Here is a 24,218-nt window from a genome sequence, read left to right as displayed (position 1 = left end):
GATCCCCTGTAGAGGGAGAGGCATTCTGATTTTGAGTATTCTCTGCCTTTTTAGGCTGGTTTCTTCCCTTCATTATATATGTATCCGTCTGTTGTCTTTGTAATTACCGACTTTCTAACTAGGTCTCTGAGCGGACGTCCAACTTTTTGATTCCCAGCGCCGAAATCTGAGCAATCCACTGCGCCGGCCAAGACAGCGGTGTTAAGATTGATGGTGACTTTCTGCCCAGGAATCTCTGGACTCTGCACCAAGAACTGCTGCTTTAAGGCGCCAGCAAAACTGCCGCGCCGGCCACAAGAGTCGCTCTGGCGACCCATGGAGCTCCTCCGCTGGGAATCTCCTGGTCCGTGAGCTACAAATATTCGTCTGAAAGTGTGGCGTCCTCTCGTTCTCTGCGCTTTCACTGGGAGCTACGTGCCCGAGCTGCTAGTGGTCAGCCATCTTGGATCTCTCTACTGTAAGTCTTAAAATTAGCCAATATAAAAATCTCAGCCAGGTGCAGTGGCTCAAACCTGTAATCCCAGCACTTTGGGAGGCTGAGGCGGGCAGATCACCTGACGTTAGGAGTTCGAGACCAGCCTGGCCAACATGGCGAAACCCCATCTATACTAAAAAGTTAGCAGGGTGTGGTGGTGCGCGTCTCTAATCCCAGCTACTCGAGAGGCTGAGGCAGAAGAATCACTTGAACCCGGGAGGCAGAGGTTGCAGTGAACCGAGATCGCACCATTGCACTCCAGCCTGGGCAACAGAATAAGACTCCGTCTCAAAAAAGAAAAAAAGAATCTCAGCCTTGTTTCTTTTTAAAAATTGCTTTGGCTATTTTGGATTGTCACATTTTCAGAGATTTAAAAATCAGTTTCTCAATTTCTATAAACTTCTTTGAGCATTACTTTTCTTGCTGGAAAAACAGAGAAAATATAAACTTCCTGAGTTGGAAAAAAGCAAAAAAGAGGTAATAGTGTACCATATATGATGGTACATTAATAGGCATTCAATTAATGTTAGCTTTCTCTTTCTCTCCTTCTCCTGGCCTTTAAATAAACAGGATCCAGTCTAGCAATGCCCTAACATTTCACTAGTGGGTCAGTGGCCATAGTAAAAATATTACTACACCAAACAACTTTTATAAGCAAATATTTGTGTTTTCACTTGGATTCAATACTGACATGCACTTGCCAAAGAAAGCAATTCAGCATATTTACTAATAAACTGTTACAGGCCACATTTTAGGAAAGCATAAAACCACAGCCAGAACAAAAATTTAAGTATGTTTTCAAGTTCCATATAGCGCTTAATTACATTATTCTGTAATACAAACAGAAAATACTTCTCTAGAAGGTCAAAATGTTCCATTATTCATATTGCTGCTGCAAATGGAAAAAGTACTTTTGGTCACATTGTTTAAATATACATAAAGCAAACAAAATGTCGCTACCCAATTCTACAATTAACACGTACTAATTTAAAACCAAACCAATAAACAACCAAAAGCCTTTGAAGTATTTAAGTATAACCTAATTGATATCACTCCATGAAATAGAGAGGTATCAGTTTGCAAACACAGGTTACCAACAGGCAATTTCTGGTGAGCCACCAATGCTTTGTGGTAACCCACATCTATCAGATGAACTGATACTTACAGAAAAACAATAATTTGCTTTCTTTTTCCATGACTTTTCAATGGTTTCTTTCAGTATTTTTTAAACATTAAAATGGCTTCAAGCGATTTAACTATACTTGCTTATCGAATGAATACACAAAATCTGCTGGTTAATTCTAATTCTAAGGCAAGTCGGTTGCTAAGTCTTTTACTGTCCTATTTTCTTTTTTTTTTTTTTGAGACATAGTTTCACTCTGTTGCCCAGGTTGGAGTGCAATGGCACAATCTCAGCTCATTGCAACCTCCCCTTCCTAGGTTTAAGCAATTCTCCTGCCTCAGCCTCTTGAGTTGCTGGGATTACAGGCATGCGCCACCACACCCAGCTAATTTTTATATTTTTACTAGAAATGGGGTTTCACCATGTTGGCCAGGCTGGTCTCAAACTCCTGAACTCAGGTGGCCCACCCGCCTCAGGCTCCCAAAGTGCTGGGATTACAGGTGTGAGCCACCACACCTACTTTCTTAACAAGGAAGAAGCAAGGCCAAATCCTTTCTTTTCATGAAGACGAATACATGACAAACCAGTAACTTTCGTCTCTCTTAACTGAGCTGCATATAATTAGTGACCTATCTCAAGACATACCAGAAATTAAGAAACTACAAAATGTTACTACCCCCCTTGTCAAAAGCAACACCATGCTCATTTATGTAGGCTTGGCATCACCTGGCTCCTCCCACTCCTGAGCCTGCATTTCAAGTTCTAGAAATATAACCTCTGTATTAGCACCATTATATCTCTCTTTTCCGCTCCTGCTGCTCTCATCTTAGTTCATGCTTCCTCTCATTTGATCATCTCATCTTTGGCAAGATTTTGCAATATTATACTGAACTATCTTTCTGCCCCCACATCCTAGCACTCTCTGATTCATTCTCGTCACTTCAGTGATCTTTCTGAAATCAGAAATTCAATCATGTCACTTTTCAGCTTACCGTTCAATGAATTTCTTCAAAGGCTGAACACAGAGTTACCACACAACCAAGCAATTCCACTCCTACGTATATATCCAAGAGAAATGAAAACATGGCCACCTAAAAATTGGGGGGCTGGGCACTGTATCGTGCACCTGTAATCTGAGCTACTCAGGAGGCTGAGGCAGGAGGATCATTTGAGCCCAGGAATTTGAGACTAGCCTGGGCAACACAGATCCCATCTCAAAACAAAACAAAAACATGTACACTTGATGACAGCAGCATTATTCATAAAATTAAAAAGTGTAAACAAATGAAATGTCCACCAACTGACAATTGGATAAACAAAATGCAGTACAAACATACCACACAACGTTATTTGGTAACAAAAAAGAATGATGAGCAGACAAATGCTACAACACGGATGAATACTGAAAACATTACCTAAGTGAAAGAAGCCAGATACAAAAGACTCCATATTATATAATTCTATTTAGGTAAAATGTCCAGAATAGGAAATTCCACAGAGACAAAAAGTAGATTGGTGGTTGCTTGGGACTAAGGTAGGGGTGAGAGTTTGGGAACAGGAGCAACTGTGTCCAGCATTTCTTTTGGGGGAAGCTAAACATATTCTAAAATTAGATTGTGATTATAATTACACAATTTGGTGAATAAACTAAAATTGTACATTTTAAATAGGAAAATTTATGGCATGAAATATATCTCAACAAAGTAGTTTAAAGAATCTCTGTAACTTCCTGTACCCCTTCTGCCTTTCCTGCCTCATCTTTTGCCCCTCCCCACAAAAGTCCTTTAACCCCTAAAGGATAAAATCTCCTGCATTAACATGTGATAGCTGCAAGAATGGGGTTCACCTTCCTACCCTTGCAGCTGTAGCCTGTGATCCAAAAGGAGGGATTCTGCCACTGTGAGCTTCCATTGTAAAAATGGAGAAAATAACTTACAAAGATATGCGATAACGATGTAAAATATAACATGCTTAGCACTGTGCCTGGCATGCAGCTAAGTGCTCAACAAGTGATGGTCATTCTCATCATTCCCAGAAGGAACCAAAGTATCTCTCTCTTCTGGGACACTTCCAAAGCTTGAAACACACTCCCCCACCTACTCCATCTATTAAATGTCTACATATTCTCCAAAATGGGGCTCAAATGTCCTTCATCCTTTTCATGTTTCTCAAGGTAATAAGCCCCTCTAGGGTAGGGCCACTGCCTATTTACCTGCGTACCACACCTCCTGCCAAGGCAAAACACCTGGTATTAAATTGTTTCAAGAAGTATACACTAATGATTACTATTATATATATAAACTTGAATACTGATTGTCAGACCCACAATAGCCAAGACCCACAATAAGACTCACCTATGACCCACAATAGCCAAGATCAGAGTAAATGTGTTAATTATTTTAACTCTTTTAGCTCTACTCTTCAGCTACAGCCTCCAGTTTTTATTTATTTATTTGCAACAGAGTCTTGCTCTGTTGCCCAGGCTGGAGTGCAGTGGAGCAATGTCAGCTGACTGCAACCTCCACCTCCTGGGTTCCAGCGATTTTCATGCCTCAGCCTCTCGAGTAGCTGGGATTACAGGTGTGCACCACCACACTCAGCTAATTATTTGTATGTCTAGTAGAAACTCGGTTTCACCATGTTGGCCAGACTGGTCTCAAACTCCTGGCCTCAAGTGTTCCACCCACCTCAGCCTCCCAAAGTGTTGGGATTACAGACGTGAGCCACCACACCCAGCTTCCGGTTAATATTTATTAAGTACAGGCAATATCCTAACTGCTCTAAAGAGATTATCTCATTTTATCCTCACTTGCAACAACCCTCTGGGGCAAGTACTATCATTTTATTGATAAGAAAACTGAGGCTGAGAGGTATTTACTGGTACATTTATTTCTAATGAAAAAACTGAGGAAAAGAAAAAAATGCCTGTGTATGCTGCCACAGTTCACTGAACTGAATATATTCTAGGGGCTGCTTGGAAATGTCCATGGCTTGCCGTTTTCCTTACTACTAAGATAATGGAAAACACTGTTGTGCTTGACACACCTGGCTTGCCAGGACAGCCTGTTTCAGGAAACTCTCATAGCTTTGGGAGTTTCCCTCCACCATGACATCTCCTCCCTGCCTTCATCCTAGCTAGTCCTCTGATTTATTCTCATCAATGGTTTTTCTGACATCAAAAATTCAACTGTGTCACTCTTCAGCTTACCATTCAATGAATTTCTTCAAATGCTAAAACACAGAACTGCCACACAACCTGAATTCTTTTAGAATAAACTAGAATTCCAGGCTAATACGTGAATTAGTAAGACTAGATATTCCTTACTCTGGTCTCACATTGGAGCAAAACAATGGGAAAAGAGACACAGCCAATTTTAAAGCTTTCCAAGTCCCATTAGGGATTCCCAGGACCTCCGTATGAATCCACGAAGTACTGGAATCAGATTGTCCTCAAAGCATCCTCTGGCAAATCCATGGTCTGAGGCCTGGCTGCTGTCACACAAGCAACATTAACTTGGTCAAGAGGTACACAGCCTGCCAGTGCTAGCCTTTGGCATTCAAAAGTAAGTTGTACCAGGACTCTGAAGGCAATGACAGGGCTTCTGTGACCCACACTTGTGGGGCTCATAAATTCTCAAACCACAGGGAAGCAGCCCCTGGAAGTCTGTGACTTTTCTCATCTCCTAAAATCTTATTTTCCTTGGGAAACTGAAAACAGACGTAACTTCCCATCCAGTCCAGGGTGACAAGCCCAAGCTGAGGACATCAGCTCTGTGGAGACCAGAACTATTAACTCTCCTATGTTGATAAGACACTATGTCTTCTTGTCTCACTAACAAGAAATGTGTGACTTATTCATGCTCATGGGTACTAGGACAAATTACCCATACATATAAGGAAAATAAATACCACAGCTCTTGAACTGAGTGGAGAAAGCAAGCCAGAGCATTCAATAAATCTGATAAAACTTAAAAGTAAATCCATAAAATAAGCAAAACCCATTAATGACGCATTCACATGAAACTAACGGAACATGCCATTCATAAAATGTAATATTCTTCACTCCTTTTTAATTTCCTGCAATGAGACTTTGGCACTACCACTTAAACCAACATCATCCCTCTACTTTTTTAAATACAAAGTGCTCTCTGGTTTATGTTTCTCAGTTGACTACTCCCCAACATTTTTAATACTACTTTAATATTAAGATCTACTGACAGTAATTTACATTCCCAGATGAAATTAAAAGTTGGTATAAGTCCCAAGAACACAAGGATACATGATCAAACATGTGAACTGGCAGAAATCTACTTTACTGGGATTTTTTGCATTAAATATTAATTCATTCAGTTAATAAACACACGCTGAGGCTGGGCGTGGTGACTCACGTCTGTAATCCCAGCACTTTGGGAGGCCAAAGCGGGTGGATCACCTGAGGTTGGGAGTTCAAAACCAGCCTGACTAACATGGAGAAACCCCGTCTCATTTATAAAAAAAATAAATAAATAAATAAAATAAACACACGCTGAGTAGCAAATATGGGCAGAGAACAGTCTACAAAATTGTCAGCAATACATGTCATTCATTTAACAATAATTTTTTCCTCTAAACCAGGGGTTAGCGGATCAACAGTGAACAAAACAGCCTCTGGTTCTTAGGACGTTTACATTCCACGGAGAAGGAACACTCAAGTAAAGAAACCAATTACAAATTTCAAATGGTGAAACATGCTATTAAGAAAAATGTGATAAAAAATAAATAGGAAACCTAGGAACTTCTTAAATGCTAACAGGGTTACTAAGGAAAAAAGACCTATCAATGTCAAACTTTTATAGATGAACTAGGCAATCAATGTATGTGCTGGCAGTGGCAGGAACAAGAACAGAGGTCAAAAAGAAGGGTTAAAATGTGACAGGAATAAAGGAAAAGAAAGGACCAAGGGCTGAAAGAAAGGAAAAAAGAGAAGCAGATGTGGAACAAATAAGGGCCCACTGTGCCCATCACTCAGAGTTCCCTTCCAAGAAGAGGGCAATACGGGTTTTAATTTTTGCTGTTGTTTTTGGATCCACTGGCTTAATTTATCAGGTCAAACCATACGAGAAATCATCTATTCGTCTACACTATTTGATACAAAATAAATAGATATTTTAAAACCTGAATTGACAGGTAAAATAGAACTGCTTTTCTTTTGTCTTTTTTTTTTTTTTTTTTTTAGATACGGTCTTGCTCTGTCATCCAGACTGGAGTGCACAGTGGTGCGATCACAGCCCACTGCAGCCTCAACCTCTAGGCTCGAGCGATTCTCCCACCTCAGCCTCCCAAGTGGCTGGTACACAGGTATATGCCACCACACCCAGCTAATATATATATTTTTTGCAGTGACGGGATCTAACTATATTGCCCATGCTGGTCTCCACCTCTTGGGCTCAAGAGATCTTCCTACCTCAGACTCCCAAAGTGCTGGGATTACAGGCATGAGCCACTGCACCTGGCCTAGAATTGTTTTTCTTAAGATAGTAATGGGGGCAAGGGTATTTATAAATAAATGTATCTCTTCCTACAGGACAAAATCATATGATAACTTTCTATTAAGATATTATTCAAGCCTCAGGTGAAAAGATCCTTGAAGAATACTTTTTTAAAGAACCAGTGCCTAAAGTACACACTTAAGAAAGCTATTTAACTCAGCTATACAACATCTATGCTAAACACAAGTGATTATAATAGTCATCTTACAGCAAGCTGGTGGGAAAATAACCCTGGTGAACTCTGGAAGCAAAACACTTTAGGTATAAGACAACCAAACACAGAAGGACTCAGAGAAGTTGTTGTCCATTCACCATGGCTTCCCTTCAGCCTCTCCCAAGCCAGAGTATGAAATTATCAAGACGGACCAGGTGTGGTGGCTCATGCCTGTAATACCAGCATGCTGGGAGTCCAAGGTAGGTGGATTGCTTGGACCCTGAGTTAAGACCAGCCTGAGAAACATGGTGAAACCCCACCTCTATAAAAAATATAAAAATTAGATGGGTGTGGTGGTGCATACCTATAGATTAGCTACTCAGGAGGTTGAGGTGGGAGGATCACCTGAGCCCTGGTGGTTGAGGCTGCGGTGAGCTGTGATTGCATCACTGTACTCCAGCCTGGGTGACAGAGTGAGACCCTATCTTAAAAACAACAACAAAACCCACAATGAAATTATTAAGATGGAGCTGAAAGCCTGCATTGGCCTTTTCTTCCTGTCTGTATCTTCCACCAAACCTCTTATCTATCTTACGATAGGCTGCCATTCCCTGAGTCTCCATCTCTCTTTTGAAATACCAGAAAAGCAAGCAGCCAAAGAGGTTTAAAGAGTTCCAGAACCTCACTACCTAGAGAAAACAGGAAGCAATACACTCACTGTAGAAGAGCATCCACATTCATGGTCTCAAAGACCACTCAGACTAAAGCCTCCCCTGCCTCTTCTCTCTTCTGCCGTCTCGGCCCATCACCAACAGGACAACTCCCTTATTTCACAGATAGGAAAAAAAGTTCGAAATTTCTCAAATATACCCATTTATTCCAGTCTAACAGGTCAGACTTTTATCACCTCACAATCACAGTACCGCTAGTTTCCTCCACTCCAAATTCATTCTGCCAGAACAATCATACCAAAATTTCATTTACTAGGTTGGCACAAAATAACTGCAGTCTTTGCCGTTTTTTTTTTTTTAAATGGCAACCTAATACATCACATCAATTCCATTGAGGGCAGTGAAATGTCTTAAGCTTCTCTATTTGCCCACTGACTTGACGCATAGCTCAATAAATATTTGTTGCTTGAAACCATCCCATGATTCCCCACTAGCCTCTGCCTAGTGAGCCCTGGAAGGAAATTTTTAAGGCAGAGGTGCTGACATGCAGAATGCATGTGAAAAAGTCAACAGGCAACTCAAACACCTCTAAGATAAAATGGAATCTCTCTAAGACATTTCACAGTTCTGACTCCACCTAAATCAGCCCTCTTTGCACTGAAATTAGGATGCCTGGGTTCTAACCCTAGCTCCTCCACTTCTGGCTATTTAGCCTCTCTGTGCTTCGATTTACTCCTCATAAAAATCCAAGTTGGCCTTTGCTCCAGTTCTTCTTCCATCCTGACTAATCAATCCCAAGCCATTCTACAAAGGTCAGTTGAAGGCCCTGCCACACTCTTACTGAATGACCTGAGCCCATCCCTCCACTCACTTAATATTCAACCCTACAGCAAAAGAATCTGAATCACTCATGTTAACTTATGCCTGAAATCATATATTACCTTGCCTCATTTACTTACTCCATAAGTATGTGCCACACCCCTACCAATGTTCCACTCACGAGAGACAGAGTGACACTACTCACTGCCTCATGTGGTCTTGAGTAGCACAACAATATTAATGTCAACAATTACTGGCTGGGTACAGTGGTTCAAGCTTGTAATCCCAGCACTTTGAGAGGCTGAGGAGGGCAGATCACTTAAGCGCAGAAGTTTGAGACCAGTCTGAGGACCATGGCAAAACACCATCTCTACCAAAAAAACACAAAAATTAACTGAGCATGGTGGTGCACACTGTAGTCCCAGCTAGTTGGGAGGCTGAGATGAGAGGATCACTTGAGCCCAAAGAGATGGAGGTTCCTATGAGCCAAGATCCCACCACTGTACTCCAGCCTGGGTGACAGAGTGAGACCCTATTTCAAAAAATAAAAATAAATAACAACTATTGTGAGTCTGGCACAGTGGCTCGTGTCTATATTCCCAGCATTTTGGGAAGCTGAGGCAGGAGGATCACTTGAGCCCAGGAGTTAAGAGGCCAACCTGGGCAACATAGGGAGACGTTGCCTCTATATAAAAAAAAATTTAATTAATTAATTAAAAATAAATATAAATAAAATACATAAAAAATTTTTTAAACCCAGTTTTTATGACTACCATTTACTGAATACATAAAGCGCCAGGCACTGTGCTAAGTAGCTTATGTATTTTTCTGTCCTTTACTTTTCCTAATGCTTTTAGGTAAGTCTCTTTTTATTACCATTTCACAGCTGAGAAAGAGACCTTACCCAAAGCTACAAAATTAGTAAGGATGGGCGAGAAGAGAGAGTGGATGATTTGAACCCAGCTCTGTCGACTTCCAAAGCTCCTTCTTTTTCTTTTTGTTAAAAGAAGGGTCTCACTTTGTTGCCCAGGCTGGTCTCCAACTCCTGATCTCAAATGATCTGCCCGCCTCAGCCTCCCAAAGTGCTGGGATTACTTCGTCCAGCTCAAACCCCATTTTTAACTACATGACATTGTCTAGTAATTACTTTGGTCATTTCATATCTAGGTGTTAAGTCTTCTCTCTGCACTGCAAGCTGTTAACAGTAACGAAACAAAAGTGACCGTTTAGCTGCTTTCAAAATAACCCACACCTAAGTGATCCATATTCAAGCCTTTACACAAACTAACTCATTTAATCCTCCCAACAGTCTACGGGACAGTAATAATTATTACTGCCAATTTCCCAATAGGAAACAGGCACAGAAACGTTAAATAACTTGCCCCAAATCACTTGACTGGTAAGTGCTGAATTCAGAGGTGAAATGGTAAGTGATAAACTGTTTCATTTATTGACTCACTCTACAATTTTTATTAAGCACTCTTTTAGGGGCCGGGGATGCAGCAGTGACGAAATCAGAAAACATCCCTGCTCTCATAGAGTTTGCAAACTTATTTCTCAATATTTTCATTCAAAGACACAATCCTAAATCCTCTTAAACACCCCAAGACTATCACACAAAAATATCACATTTGGATAATAAAAATTAGTATCGAAGGAGCATGGGACTTGACCCCAAAAAACGTGGGTTAAATCCCTAATTTTGCCATTTGTTAGATGTGACTGTGGGCAAATTCCTCACCTGACTCTCCATTTCATAACCTGTAAAAAGTTTATTTCGCACAATGAAGACAACATACGCTCAATAAACGAGTTTCCTCTCTCCTCCCCGCCATACAGTGACTTCATAATTTGTGCCGTCACTAAGCACGTGTTAAAGGACTACGCAGGGTTCCATTAAGGTCTGAACGTGAACAACTGGTTACTTTCCAGCGCAATTCTCATTCCAGATCATCATCCCTCTGTCTCTAAGTCCAGGCCCCAGACTACTCTGATGCAAATAAATAGGTGACAAGTCGGGAATGACAGCTAGTCGCATCAGGGCCTGGCGGTGTCTATGAAATGCTCCAGGTGACCTTCTCCAGAAGGCACTGGTTTCCGCCGGGGAGCAGCGTGGGCTCCTGAGCCGGTTCCCCGCCGCATGCCAAGGGATGCAGCACCCGGGAGGAGAACCCCGCGGCTCTGGCACGAGGGTGTGCCCCGACACTGTCTTCCATTCAAGAGCTCTGCGACCCACCTGCCAACCCCGACCACCTCCTCAGGGCTGCAACTCCACCACCACCACCCCCACCAGGGCGGCTGCCCCGGCTCCTGGGGCCTGTGCCCATCGCCCGAGTGACCTCCCGCCGGGGCTCGGGCAGCTCGCCTTGGCCGGAGGGGCCGGAACAGGCCGGGTGGCCTGACCTCCCGTGAGGCTTCCCTTCAGCCCTCCTGGGCAGCTCAGCCTGGAGCCGGCAGCTTGGAAACCGGCCGGGCGTGCCGGGGCGAGAAGAACCCTTACCTATCTTCACGACCGCATCCGCCAGACACCGGTCCCACTTCCTGCCGAGCTCCGACTCCGACATGTTCCCCACCCGCGCCTCCAGCTTTCCTCTCAACCTGCCCCCGCGCTCCAACTCCCGCAAGTCTCGCGAGAGCTGGAAACAAGTTCCAGGCCAGGAAGGCCAGCGCAAACGCTCCAGATATCGCGAGATAATTCGCTGTTTCCCTCCCTTCCGGCTTTTTTTCAGTTGGTCGTCAGGGTGACGAGTCGGCTCTGGAGGCTCGAGGTGACCCTGACCTTGGGGCTGAGCCTCAGGATTGCGAGGCTGACAGTTTCCTAGGCGTCACCCCGAGCCCTGTCCAGGCCTTTCCTCCGTACCAACGCGCGACATTGGCCCAGTCCCCCGGGCAAGAAATCCCCCGGGCAATAGAGGGCACAGCACTTGATTTATTCATTCATTAACGTACTCACCTTCATTTTCCCTACTCATTCATTCACTGTTTTTTTGCATCGGAATCCCCGCCTGCACCACTAACACCGAAACTGCTCCGGTAAAGGTCACCTGCCGCCAAATCAAATAGACGCTTTTCTGACCTCTGTACAGCATTCCACATAATTGTCCCTCCCTCTGGATCCGCCCTCGCTCCTCCTCTATTCATTTCATTCGCATAACACCACACTTTCCTTCTCTCCACCTCTGCTGTTGTCTTTCGGTTTCCTCCAGGGCTGCTTTTTCTCTGTCAGCTGTTTAAGGAGTGTTGGTTCCCTAAGCTTCCATCAATTCTCTTTTCACCCTACAGACTCTCCCCGAGTAATTGCAAACACTGCCAAATTGTATCTCCAGGTAAAACGTCTACCTCAGGCTTCCTATCCATGTATATGTTTACACACACACACACAGGATGCCCTCTGTATCTGGGTTTTGCATCCATGGATTTAACCAACCATGGACCAGAAATACTTTTTAATCAAATAAAAAATAATTAAAAATTTAAAGTACAGTACAACTATTTATGTAGCATTTACATCGTATTAGGTATTGTAAGTAATCTAGAGATGATTTAAAGTATATGGGAGCCAGCGCAGAGGCACGTGCCTGTAGTCCCAGCTACTTGAGAGGCTGAGATGCTAGGATTGCTTGAGACTGGGAGATCGACTTCATCTCTTAAAATATATATATATATTTTAAAAGGATATGGGAGCATGTGTGTAGGTTATATGAAATACTACACCATTTTATATATGGGACTTGAGCATCCTGAATTTTGGTAACTGCAAGATCCTGGAACCAAATACCCACAGCTGTCAAAAGAGATTGTATATATATCCAGCCTACTGGCCAGTGTCATTGATTTTAGTCTTCCATCCTACCAACAAATATAAATCTGGCCATGTTATGCCTCTGATTAGAAGCTGTCAATGAGGGCTGGGAGCAGTGGCTCACACCTGTAATCCCAACACTCTGGGATGCTGAGGCGGGAGGATTGCTTGAGGCCAGTAGTTCGAGACCAGCTTAGGCAGCATAGTGAAACCCCTGTCTCTACAAAAGTTTTTTTTTTAATTAGCCAGGTATAGTGGTGTGTGCCTTTAGTCCCAGCTACTTGGGAGGCTGAGGTGGGAAGATCACTTGAACCAGGAAGTGGAGGCTACATTGAGCCATGTTCATGCCACCGCACTCCAGCCTGGGCATCAGAATGAGACTCTATCTAAAAAAAAAAAAAAGCTGTCAATGGCTCCCATTCATACACTGGATCTATTCAAGCTTCAACACTGCACTGATTCTAGGAAGCCTACTCAGGTAGAGCTTAGAGCTGCCTCCCTCTTTTCATTGTCCCACTAGTCGGCCTACCCACATTGAATTCTCTACCTAGTACTGAAACATCTGGCTATAGATGTTATCTGCTAGAAGTTGCCCCTTCGTCTTCACACTTCCAGTCAGAGCATCATGCTTTGGACAGTAGGGTCTTCTATGAAATATTTGTTGAACTGAATTGAATTCATTCACCTATTTATTTGTTTATTTTTGAGACAGAGTTGCACTCTGTCGCCCAGGCTGGAGTGCAGTAGCTCTATTTTGGCTGACTGCAACCTCCGCCTCCTGGGTTCAAGCAATTCTCCTGCCTCAGCCTCACAAGCAATTGGGATTACTTGTGAGTAATTCCAATTACTCACAACCACCACCACACCCAGCTAACTTTTTGTACTTTTTTAGTAGAGATGGAGTTTTGCCATATTCGCCAGGCTGGTCTCAAATTCCTGACCTCAAGTGATCCGCCCACCTCAGCCTCCCAAAGTACTGGGATTACAGGTGTCGTTTAACTATTATTTGCAAATTTAACAGCAAAACTCTGTTGCACCAGACTTTGCTAGGACAGTCTCTTCCTTCAAGGTAACTTCTTCTATGACCACCATTCTCCTAGTTCTCTTTTTTTTTAATTGTTGTTTTTTTTGAGACTGAGTCTCACTCTGTCACCCAGGCTGGAGTGCAGTGGCGCAATCTTGGCTCCCTGCAACCTCTGCCTCCCAGGTTCAAGCGCTTCTCCTGTCTCAACCACTGGAGTAGTTGGGATTACAGGCGCGTGCCACCACACCCAGTTAATTTTTGTATTTTTAGTAGAGATGGGGTTTTGCCATGTTGGCCAGGCTGGTCTCAAACTCCTGACCTCAGGTAATATGCCCGCCTTGGCTCCCAAAGTGCTGGAATTACAGGTGTGAGCCATTGCACCTGGCCCTATTACTCTTATTTCTTAAATTTTTATTTGCTTTTCCTCTTTTAGAGAAGTGGGGATTTGCTATGCTGCCCAGGCTGGTCTCGAACTCCTGGGCTCAAGCCGTCCTCCTGCTTTATCCTCCCAGAGTGCTAGGATTACAGGCATGAACCACCACGTCTGGCCCCTTCTCCTAATTCTCATCCGAGCTACTTACCAGATGATTTGTGTTTTTAATAATTATTATTTTTTAATAATTGTAATTATTTGTGTGTCTTTTGGATTTTGGCTGTGAGCAAATTGAGAACGGAGGCTGTGCCATTTCTGTATCCCTAATGCTTAGCAGAGAGCTTGGTATATGTTGGATTCTCAATAAATGCTTGTCGAATGGACATAGAAATGAATAAATATATAAACAAATGATTTAGTGAATCAGAAAGAGAAAAAGTCCCTGTTCTGGGTAAACTGTATAGTGTAACATTTGTGTTGAAAAAGAAAAGGAAGGCTGGGCATGGTGGCTCACCCTTGTAATCCCAGCACTTTGGGAGGCTGAGGCAGGAGGATCACCTGAGGTCAGGAGTTTGAGACCAGCCTGGCCAACAGGGTGAAACCCCATCTCTACTAATACAAAAATTATCTGGGCATGGTGGCACGCACCTGAAATCCCTGCTATTCCAGAGGCTGAGACAGGAGAATTGCTTGAACCCGGGAGGTGGAGGTTGTAGTGAGCTGAGATCACACTACTGCACTCCAGCCTGGATGACAGAGTGAGACTTTGTCTCAAAAAAAAAAAAAAAAAAGAAAGAAAGAAAAGGAAAATAAACTTCACTAAAATACCTATGACATGGCTGGGTGTAATGGCTCATGCCTGTAATCCACTTTGGGAAGCTAAGGTGGGAGGATCACTTGAGCCCGGGAGGTCAAGGCTGTAATGAACCATATTGGTGCCACTGCACTCCAGCCTGGGCGACAGAGAGAGACTCTTTCTCTAAATAAATAATATATATGATGTGTCATAAATAGCTCCAGGCACTTCGCTTAATTTCATTTATCCTCACAGCAGGTTGAGATTAGTATCTTCGTTTTCAGATTTGGAAACTGAGTCTCCGAGAAGTTAAGCAACACAGAAGATGCACGAAGCTCTGCATTGTGTTGATTTAAAACTGACAAAGACATTTTTATTGGATTCAAGAGAGTTGTAAACTCTTGCAGAAGGTTGAGAGCAAATTGCAAAAGCAATCGGAGGCAGATGTGATAGCGTGAATCTGGAGCCAGGCTCTCTGGGTGCAGATCCCAGCTTCCCCATTTCCTAGCCTCCTCTCTATTATTCTCTTTTCCCACCATTCCTTCCCCAATACAATGTTATGTTCACTGCTCTGTCCCTAGCCCTATAACATTATCACACACGTAGTGATTGCTTGATAAATATTTGTTGGTTGAATGAATAAAATGAATGAAAACTCTGGAGTTTTTATACTTCTTGAAGAACAAAGATTAATACAAGTGGGGAAAAATACTTCTTAAGAAAAACCAGCAATACACTCATTATATGCCTCTTAGTTATTAAATATTTTTTTAGTTACATTCAGAATGATTAAAAATAGGTTTCTCATTGCTGGGATTACAAACATGAAAAGAAGGAAAGCTAGAAAGAACTCTGAGCTGTTGGATTGGAATTGCAAGTGTCAGTATGACCTCGTGGTATTTAATATAATAAAGATAAGAAAGTACTCAGACATGAGAGTGACATGTCAAAGTATTTTATTTGTTTATGTTATTTAGAAACAAAGCCTCATTCTGTTGCTCAGGCTGCAGTGCAGTGGCACGATCATAGGTCATACCACCTGGCCCGTTGTTAGAGACAGAGTCTCTCTCTGTTGGAATGCAGTGCTGTAATCTTGCAAGCTCCACCTCTCAGGCTCAAGCGATCTTCCTACCTCAGCCTCCCGAGTACCTGGGACTACAGGTGCATGCCACCACACCTGGCTGATTTTTGTATGTTTTGTAAAGATGGGGTTTCACCATGTTGCCCAGGCTGGTCTCAAACTCCTGGGCTCCAGCAGTCTTCTCACCTCAGCGTTCCAAAGCATTGAGGTTGTAGGCGTGAGCCGCCGCGCCCAGCCCAAACTGCTTCAGTAACTACAAACCGCCTAAAATAGTGCTTGGCTCCTAATTGGAATTCTTGTAATTCATTATTATTATAACACTTCTCTTAATTGTCTGGAACAGGTTTCACAAAGATAGAAGTTTACATTTCAAATGAGTAAAGACAGACTCCTATAATAGCAAGAGAGCCAACATCTTTTTACACTGTATTGAAGAAAAATAAAAAACCAAAGACTGTTACATAAATAGCCTAGACTTTAGTCTCAACTGGTTAATCAACTAAACATAAACACCTTGTTTAGTTTACTAGGTTGTAAATTCAACTTCATTAATATCGCTTAATTAGAATGTTCTATACCACAGCACCTGGATAAATACAGGTCTTTTAGATGCCAGTGACTTTTTTCATGGTTTCTCTTCAATTAAAAACTAATTTCTTCGGCTGGGTGCAGTGGCTCATGCCTGTAATCTGAGCACTTTGGGAGGCCAAGGTGGGAGGATCACTTGAGCTCAGAAGTTCAAAACTACCCTGGGCCACATAGGGAGACTCTATCTCTCCAAATAATAAAAACATATAGCTGAGTGTGGTGGTGCACACCTGAAGTCCCAGCTAGTTGGGAGGCTGAGGCAGGAGGATCACTTGAGCCCAGGAGGTCAAGGTTGTAGTGAGCTATGATCATGCCACAGCATTCCTGCCTGGGTGACAGAGCGAGACTCTGTCTTAAAAAAAAAAAAAAAAAAAAAAAAGAAGAAGAAGAAGAAGAAGGAGAAGGAAAGAAAAAAAAACCCTAATCTGGCTGGGCGAGGTGGCTCAAGCCTGTAATCCCAGCACTTTGGGAGGCTGAGGCGGGCAGATCACGAGGTCAAGAGATCGAGACCATCCTGGCCAACACGGTGAAACCCCATCTCTACTAAAAATCCAAATATTAGCTGGGGGTGGTGGGTTCGCCTGTAGTCCCAGCTACTCGGGAGGCTGAGGCAGGAGAATTGCTTGAACCTGGGAGGCGGAGGTGGCAGTGAGCCAAGACTGTGCCACTGCACTTCAGCCTGGCGCCTGGCTACAGAGTGAGACTGTCTCAAAAAAAAAAAAAAAAACCCTAATCCTTTTCTTAAAGAAGAGTCACTTTGTTGTTGTTGTTGTATTTCATTTCTTCTCTTTCCAAGAGGGGTCCTAAATCGTGTTGTTCCTTCAGGAATACGTTCAGAGTCAAAATCTACTACATAACTGCTCTGTTTGATTCCAAAGCCCAGCGACCCCCTCCCCTTTTTAATGTATGTGTATATATGAAATATTCCAAACATTCAGAAAAGTGCTGAAAACATTGCCAGGCATGGTAACTTACACTTGTAATCCCAATATTTTGGGAGGCCAAGGTGGGAGGATTGCTTGAGTCCAGGAGTTCGAGACCAGCCCTTGTCTCTACAAAAAAATCAAAAAATGAGGCACAAAGATAGCTTGAACCCGGGAGGTTGAGGCTGCAATGAGCCATGATTGCATCACAGCATTCCCGCCTGGGTGACAGAGTGAGACCCTGCCTCAAAAAAATATAATTAATTAATTAATTAATTAAAAATTAGTTGGGTGTGGTGGCAGGTGGCTGTAGTCTTAGCTACTCGGGAGGCTGAGTCCAGAGGATTGCTTGAGTAAAGGAGTTCAAGGCTGCAGTGAGCTATGATTGCACCATTGCACTTCAGCCTGAACAACAGAGCAAGACCCTGTCTCAAAAGAAAAGTGATAAAAAACATACATACAGCTTCACAAATTGATGTAAAATGAACATTACTAGCACCCCAGAAGCCCTTTTTCTGTGTGTTCTTCACCAGATCCAAACTGCTCCCTTCTTGCCAAGGGAGGATAGCATAACCACTGTCTTGACTTTTTTTTTTCCAGACAGGGTATCACTCTGTTGCCCAGGTTGGAGTGCAGTGGTGCAATCAAGGCTCACTGTAGCCTCGACCTTGAGGGCTCAAGCCTCCTGCCTCCAACTCCCAAGTAGCTGGGGCTACAGGCACATGCCAGCATGCCTGGTTAATTTTTTGCTTTTTACTTTTTGTAGAGACAGGGCCTGCTTTATTGCCCAGGCTGGTCATGAACTCCTGGGCTCAAGTGATCCTCCCATTTCAGCCTCCCAAAGTGCTGGGATTATAGAAGTGAGCCACAGCACCTGGTATATCTTGACTTTTATATTAACCATTTGCTTGTTTTTCTTGAAGTGATACTTCAAGAAAAGTATATATCCTTAAACAATATAGTTTAAATGGCAGGGCATGGTGGCTCACTCCTGTAATCCTAGCACTTTGGGAGGCTGAGGGAGGAGGATCACCAGGTCAGGAGATCAAAACCATCCTGGCTAACACAGTGAAACCTTGTCTCTACTAAAAATACAAAAAATTAGTCTGACATGGTGGCATGCACCTGTAGTCTCAGCTACTTGGGAGGCTGAGGCAGGAGCGTGGCGGCTCACGCCTATAATCCCAGCACTTTGAGAGGCCGAGGCAGGCAGATCACCAGAGGTCAGGAGTTCAAGACCAGCCTGGCCAACATGGTGAAACTCTGTCTCTATTAAAAATACAAAAATTCACTGGGCTTGGTGGCAGGTGCCTGTAATCCCAACTACAGCCTGTTTCCCAGGCTCAAACACCTCCCACCTCAGACACCTGAGTAACTGGGATTACAGGCATAAGCCACAACACCTGCCTTTTTTTTTTTTTTTTTTGGTAGAGACCAAGTTTTGTCACATTGCCCAAGCTGGGCTCAAGTGATCCTCCTGCCTCAGCCTTCCAGAGTGCCGGGGTTAGGGAGGCTGAGGCAGGAGAATTGTGTGAACCCAGGAGGCAGAGGTGGTAGTGAGCCGAGATCACACCACTATACTCCATCCTGGATGATAAAAGCAAAACTCCATCTCAAAAAAAAAAAAAATGTAATTAGTTAAAATTAGGCCAGGTGCTGTGACTTACACCTATAATCCAAGCACTGTGGGAGGCCAAATTGGGAGGATTGTTCAAGTCTAGGAGTCTCAGATCGCCTGGGCAATATAGTGAGACCTCGTTTGTACAAAAAAAATTAAAAAAATTAGCCAGCCATGGGAGTGCACACCTGTAGTCCTAGCTTCTTGGGAGGCTGAGGTGGGAGGATCACTTGAGCCCAGGAAGCAAAGGTTGCAGTGAGCTAAGATTGCACCACTGCACTCCAGCCTGGCGACAGTGAGACCCTGTCTCAAACAAACAAACAAACAAAAAGATTAGCTCACTAAACCAAAAAGACTAGTGTCCGCATACGAAGAGAAGAAACACAGAAACAGACACAGGGAAGATGGCCATGTGACAACACAGGCAGACATTTGGCTTCTGTGGCTATAAGCCACGGAAGACCACGGATCGCCAGCAAGCACCAGGCACTGGCAGAAAGGCATGGAACAGGTATTGACTTTGAGCACCCAAAAGGAATCAGTCCTGCTGACACCTTGACTTTGGCCTTCCAGCCTTCAGAACCGAGAAACACTATATTTCTGTTGTTTCAAAACCACCCAGTTTGTGGTCCTTTGTTATAACATCGCGAGAGAACTAATACAGCAGGGAGCACGCTGGACTGGAGATCATGAGAACTGCAGCCGATCTCTATCCCACTGTTAACTGGCTGTTCTGTACATGTGGCCACTCCTGTTTTGTCATGTGGGCCTTTCTGTGGACTCATCTCTTTTGATTCTTTTTTGTTTGTTTGTTTGAGACGGAGTGTCACTCTGTTGCCCAGGCTGGAGTGCAGTGGCACGATCTTGGCTCACTGCAACCTCTGCCTTCTGGATTCCAGCGATTCTCCTGCCTCAGCCTCCTGAGTAGCTGGGATTATAGGCACCTGCCACCATGCCCAGCTAATTTTTGTATTTTTGGTAGAGACAAGGTTTCACGATATTGGCCAGGCTGGTCTCAAACTCCTGACCTTGTGATCCGCCTGCCTCGGCCTTCCAAAGTGCTGGGATTACAGGCATTAGCCACCACAGCACCTGGCCTCTTTTTTTTTTTTTTTTTTTTTTTGTCAGAGTCTCACTCTGTTGCCCAGGCTGGAGTGCAGTGGCTTGATCTCGGCTCATGGCAACCTCCATTTCCCAGGCTCAAACACCTCCCACCTCAGACTCCCGAGTAACTGGGATCACAGGCATAAGCCACCACACCTGCTTTTTTTTTTTTTTTGGTAGAGACCAAGTTTTGTCACATTGTCCAAGCTGGGCTCAAGTGATCCTCCTGCCTCAGCCTTCCAGAGTGCCGGGGTTATAGGCATGAGCCACCAAGCCCGGCCTCTTTAGATTCTTGTATAGTGAGTCATGCACCACATAATAATATTTCTATCAAGTCCCATAAAATTATAATGCTGTATTTTTACTGTACTCTTTCTATGTTTATATATGTTTATGGCTGGGTGCGGTGGCTCACCCCTGTAATCTCAGCACTTTGGGAGGCAGAGGTGGGTGGATCACCTGAGGTCAGGAGTTCGACACCAGCCTGGTCAACATGGTGAAACCCCGTCTCTACTAAAAATACAAAAATTGGCTGGTCGTGGTGGTGCATGCCTGTAACCCCAGCTATTCGGGAAGCTGAGGCAGGAGAATCGCTGGAACCCAAGAGGTAGAGGTTGCAGCAAGTGGAGATGGTGCCACTGCACTCCAGACTGGGTGACAAAGTGAGACTCTATCTCCAAAAAAAAAAAAAACCCATATTTTTACTGTACTTTTTCCATGTTTAAATATATTTGCATACACACTTACCATTGTGTTACAATTGCCTGCAGTGTTTAGCACAGTAACGTGCTGTACTGGTTTGTAGCCTAGGAGCAATAGGCTGTCCCGCATAGCGACGGTGTGTAGTAGGCTCTCCTGTGAAGTACCCTTCCTGATGTCTGCGTGACGACAAGGTCGCCTAACAGCGCGTTTCTCAGCCTGTGTCCCCGTGTTTAAGTGACACATGGCTGTGCTTGCTGCTGCCCTTGGACCTTCAAGCCTCAGGCTAGGAAGGGCTCCCACTGTTACTAACTCCAGGGTACTGCACCATTCCTTGTTGCTTGTACATAGCCCTTTTATTAAACTCTCATCCATTTTTCTCCTTTATTTATTTATCTTTTTTTTTTTTTTTTGAGATGGAGTTTCACTTTGTTGTCCAGGCTGAAGTGCAGTGGCAAAATCTTGGCTCACTGCAACCTCCGCCTCCTGGGTTCAAACGATTCTCCTGCCTCAGCCTCCCAAGTAGCTGGGACTACAGGTGTGCGCCACTATGCCTAGCTAATACTTTTTGAATTTTTAGTAGAGACAGGGTTTCACCATATTGGCCAGGCTGGTCTTGAACTCCTGACCTCAGTTGATCTGCCCACCTTGGCCTCCCAAAGTGCTATCTATGTACCTATCTATGTATCTGTGAATCTATCTATCTATCTATCTATCGAGACAGGGTCTCACTCTATCACCCATATTGGAGTGCAGTGGTGTGATCTTGGCTCACTGTCACTGCAGCCTCAACATCCCTGACTCAAGTGATCCTCCCACTTCAGCCTTCTGAGTGGCTGGGACCATAGGTGCAAGCCACCACCACAAGCCAGCTTTTTTATTTTTATTTTTCGTAGAGACTGGGTCTCACTATGTTGCCCTGGCTGGTCTCAAATTCCTAGACTCAAGTAATCCTCCTTCCTCGGCCTCCCAAAGTGCCGGGATTATAAGTGTGAGCTACTGTGCCCTGCCTCTCCTCCATTTCCTTTGTATTTTTAATTATCTATTAATGCATGTATTTATTTTTCTTCTCCCATGCCCTTCGGGAATAAACACTTCCCAGTTTGAATGTGCCACCTGTTTCCTGCCAGGACCCTGCCTGCTACATCTATGAGAGGTCCCTGCCCTGCCCCATTCCCTCCCTAGCCCCTCTCCTCTCTGTTTCCTTCATGTTGCATATCACAATTTGCAATTATCACTTCTATTTGTTACTCCTCCCACACCCCCTGTTTCTCCCACCGGACTGTAAACTCCATGAAGGCAGGGACTTCATCAGTTCTGTTACTATTATATTCTTAGTTCCTTGAAGTGTCTGGTATATTGTAGGCATTTAATCAATATTTCTTGAATGAATGAATTGAGAGCAGAAATTATATCTTTTTTTGACAACTTTAGTATTAGCCATGGCAGGTATTCAGTGGTATTCAACTGATGTGTTTTCGTTCTGTTTTGTTTTTTTGAGACAGTCTTGCTTTGTCACCCAAGCTGGAATGCAGTGGTGTGATCTCGGCTCACTGCAACCTCTGCCTCCTGGGTTCAAGCGATTCTCTTGCCTCAGCCTCCCGAGTAGCTGGGATTATAGGCACACATCACCACACCTGGCTAATTTTTGTATTTTTAGTAGAGATGAGGTTTTACCATGTTGGCCAGGCTGGTCTCGAACTCCTGACCTCAAGCGATCTGCCCACCTCGGCCTCCCAAGGTGCTGGGATTACGGGCATAAGCCACCGCGCCGGGCTTCAACTGATGTTCTATGTTCTCACATGGCCCTACTTTTGAGGCCAGAAGGTGATAGTGTAGGAGACAAGCTTGAGAGTAAGAACCAAAGTGGGTTTAAATATGACCTCATGTACAATCTGTGTTTAAATTGACTGTAGAGAGAGTTTGAACATGGGGAAATGCTTGGAAAGGTGTGTTTGAAGGTGGAATTTTTGCATTTATTCACATTTAAAGGTGTACATAAATAGATGTGTGAGACAGCATGAGTTTGAGACAAACGGCATCACTGAATTAGTTTGGATTTAAGTATGTGAGCTTTAGAGTGAGTCAGTGAAAGTTTAAACATTATAGCTTGAGGCTGGGCACTGCGGCTCATGCCTGTAATCCCAACACTGGGAGGTTGAGGCGGGTGAATCGCTTGAGCTCAGGAGTTCCAGACTAGCCTAGGCAAGATGACAAAACCCCAACTCTACAAAAAAGTACAAAAATTAGCCAGGCATGATGGCGTACTCCCAGCGACTTGGGAGACTGAGGTGGGAGGATCGCTTGAGCCCAGGAGGTGGAGGTTGAAGTGAGCTGACATCGTGCCACTGCGCTCCAGCCTGGGTGGCAAAGCCAGAGCCTGTCTCAAAACAAACAAACAAAATTAAAGCTTGAGTATGAATATTTCAAAGGCCAACCCGAACCACATATGCATCTACAATAGAGCCTTCTCAGGCTAACTTTTTTTTTGTTTTTTCAGATGGTCTTACTCTGTTGCCCAGGCAGGAGTGCAGTGGTGCAATCATGGCTCACTGCAGCCTTGACCTCCCAGGCTCAGGTGATCCTCCCACCTCAGCTCCCCAAGTAGCTGGAACTACAAGTGCCACCATCATGCCTGGCTAATTTTTGTATTTTTTGTAGAGACAGTTTCTCCATGTTGCCCAGGCTGGTCTCGAACTCCTGGGCTCAAGCAATCCTCCTAACTCAGCCTCCCAAATTGCTGGGATTACAAGCATGAGCCACTGCAGTCAAGTTAGCTTTGATTTTTACCTGGATTATATGAACTGAGCCATGATGGAGTAACTGACTATCACTTGCCTGGTTTTGTTTGGTTAATTAAAATTAGAGGCTAGGCCCAGTGGCTCATGCTTGCAATCCCAGCACTTTGGGAGGCCGAAGCAGGTGGATCACTTGAGGTCAGGAGTTCCAGCCCATCCTGGCCAACATGGTGAAACCTCCTCTCTACTAAAAATGGAAAAATTAGCTGGGCATGGTGCCATGCCCCTATAGTACCAGCTGCTTGGGAGGCTGAGTCAGGAGAACTGCTTGCACCTGGGAAGTGGAGGTTGCAGTGAGCAGAGATCACACACCACTGCACTCCAGCCTGGGCGACAGAGCAAGACTTCATCTCAAAAAAAAAAAAAGAAAAGAAAATTAGAGGCTGGGCTCAGTGGTTTATGCCTGTAATCCCAGCCCTTTGAGAGGCCAAGGTGGATGGATTGCTTGAGCCCAGGAATCCAAGACCAGCCTAGGCAACATGAGAAACTCCATCTCTACAAAAAATAAAAAACATTAGCTGGGCATTGTAGCACATGCTATGCAGGAGGCTGAGGTGGGAGGATCGCTTGAGCCTAGGAGGTCGAAGCTGCAGTGTGCTGTGACGGCACCACTGCACTACAGCCTGGGTGATAGAACAATAC

At 44.0% G+C, this 24,218-nt stretch overlaps 1 protein-coding gene across 2 annotated transcripts in view; it reads right to left on the bottom strand.

Moving 5' to 3' along the window:
• MICOS10 (mitochondrial contact site and cristae organizing system subunit 10) overlaps positions 1-11,411 on the bottom strand; it is a 31,437-nt gene extending 20,026 nt beyond the window's left edge. The window contains exon 1 of one of the 2 annotated variants that reach the window (XM_012440045.3): positions 11,271-11,411. In XM_012440045.3, the coding sequence (XP_012295468.1) occupies positions 11,271-11,334 (64 nt within the window). In that variant the 5' untranslated portion in view covers positions 11,335-11,411. The remainder of the gene's footprint in view (positions 1-11,270) is intronic. The other variant, XM_012440044.2, reaches the window with a different exon arrangement.
• Positions 11,412-24,218: the final 12,807 nt, after the last annotated feature.

Source organism: Aotus nancymaae, unplaced genomic scaffold, assembly GCF_030222135.1.
Source record: "Aotus nancymaae isolate 86718 unplaced genomic scaffold, 86718_ANA_hifiasm-v0.15.2.pri h1tg000053l, whole genome shotgun sequence".
Taxonomy (NCBI): domain Eukaryota; kingdom Metazoa; phylum Chordata; class Mammalia; order Primates; family Aotidae; genus Aotus; species Aotus nancymaae.
The sequence above is the reverse complement of the archived record's forward strand: the minus strand, read 5'-3'. Positions and strand labels throughout refer to the sequence as shown.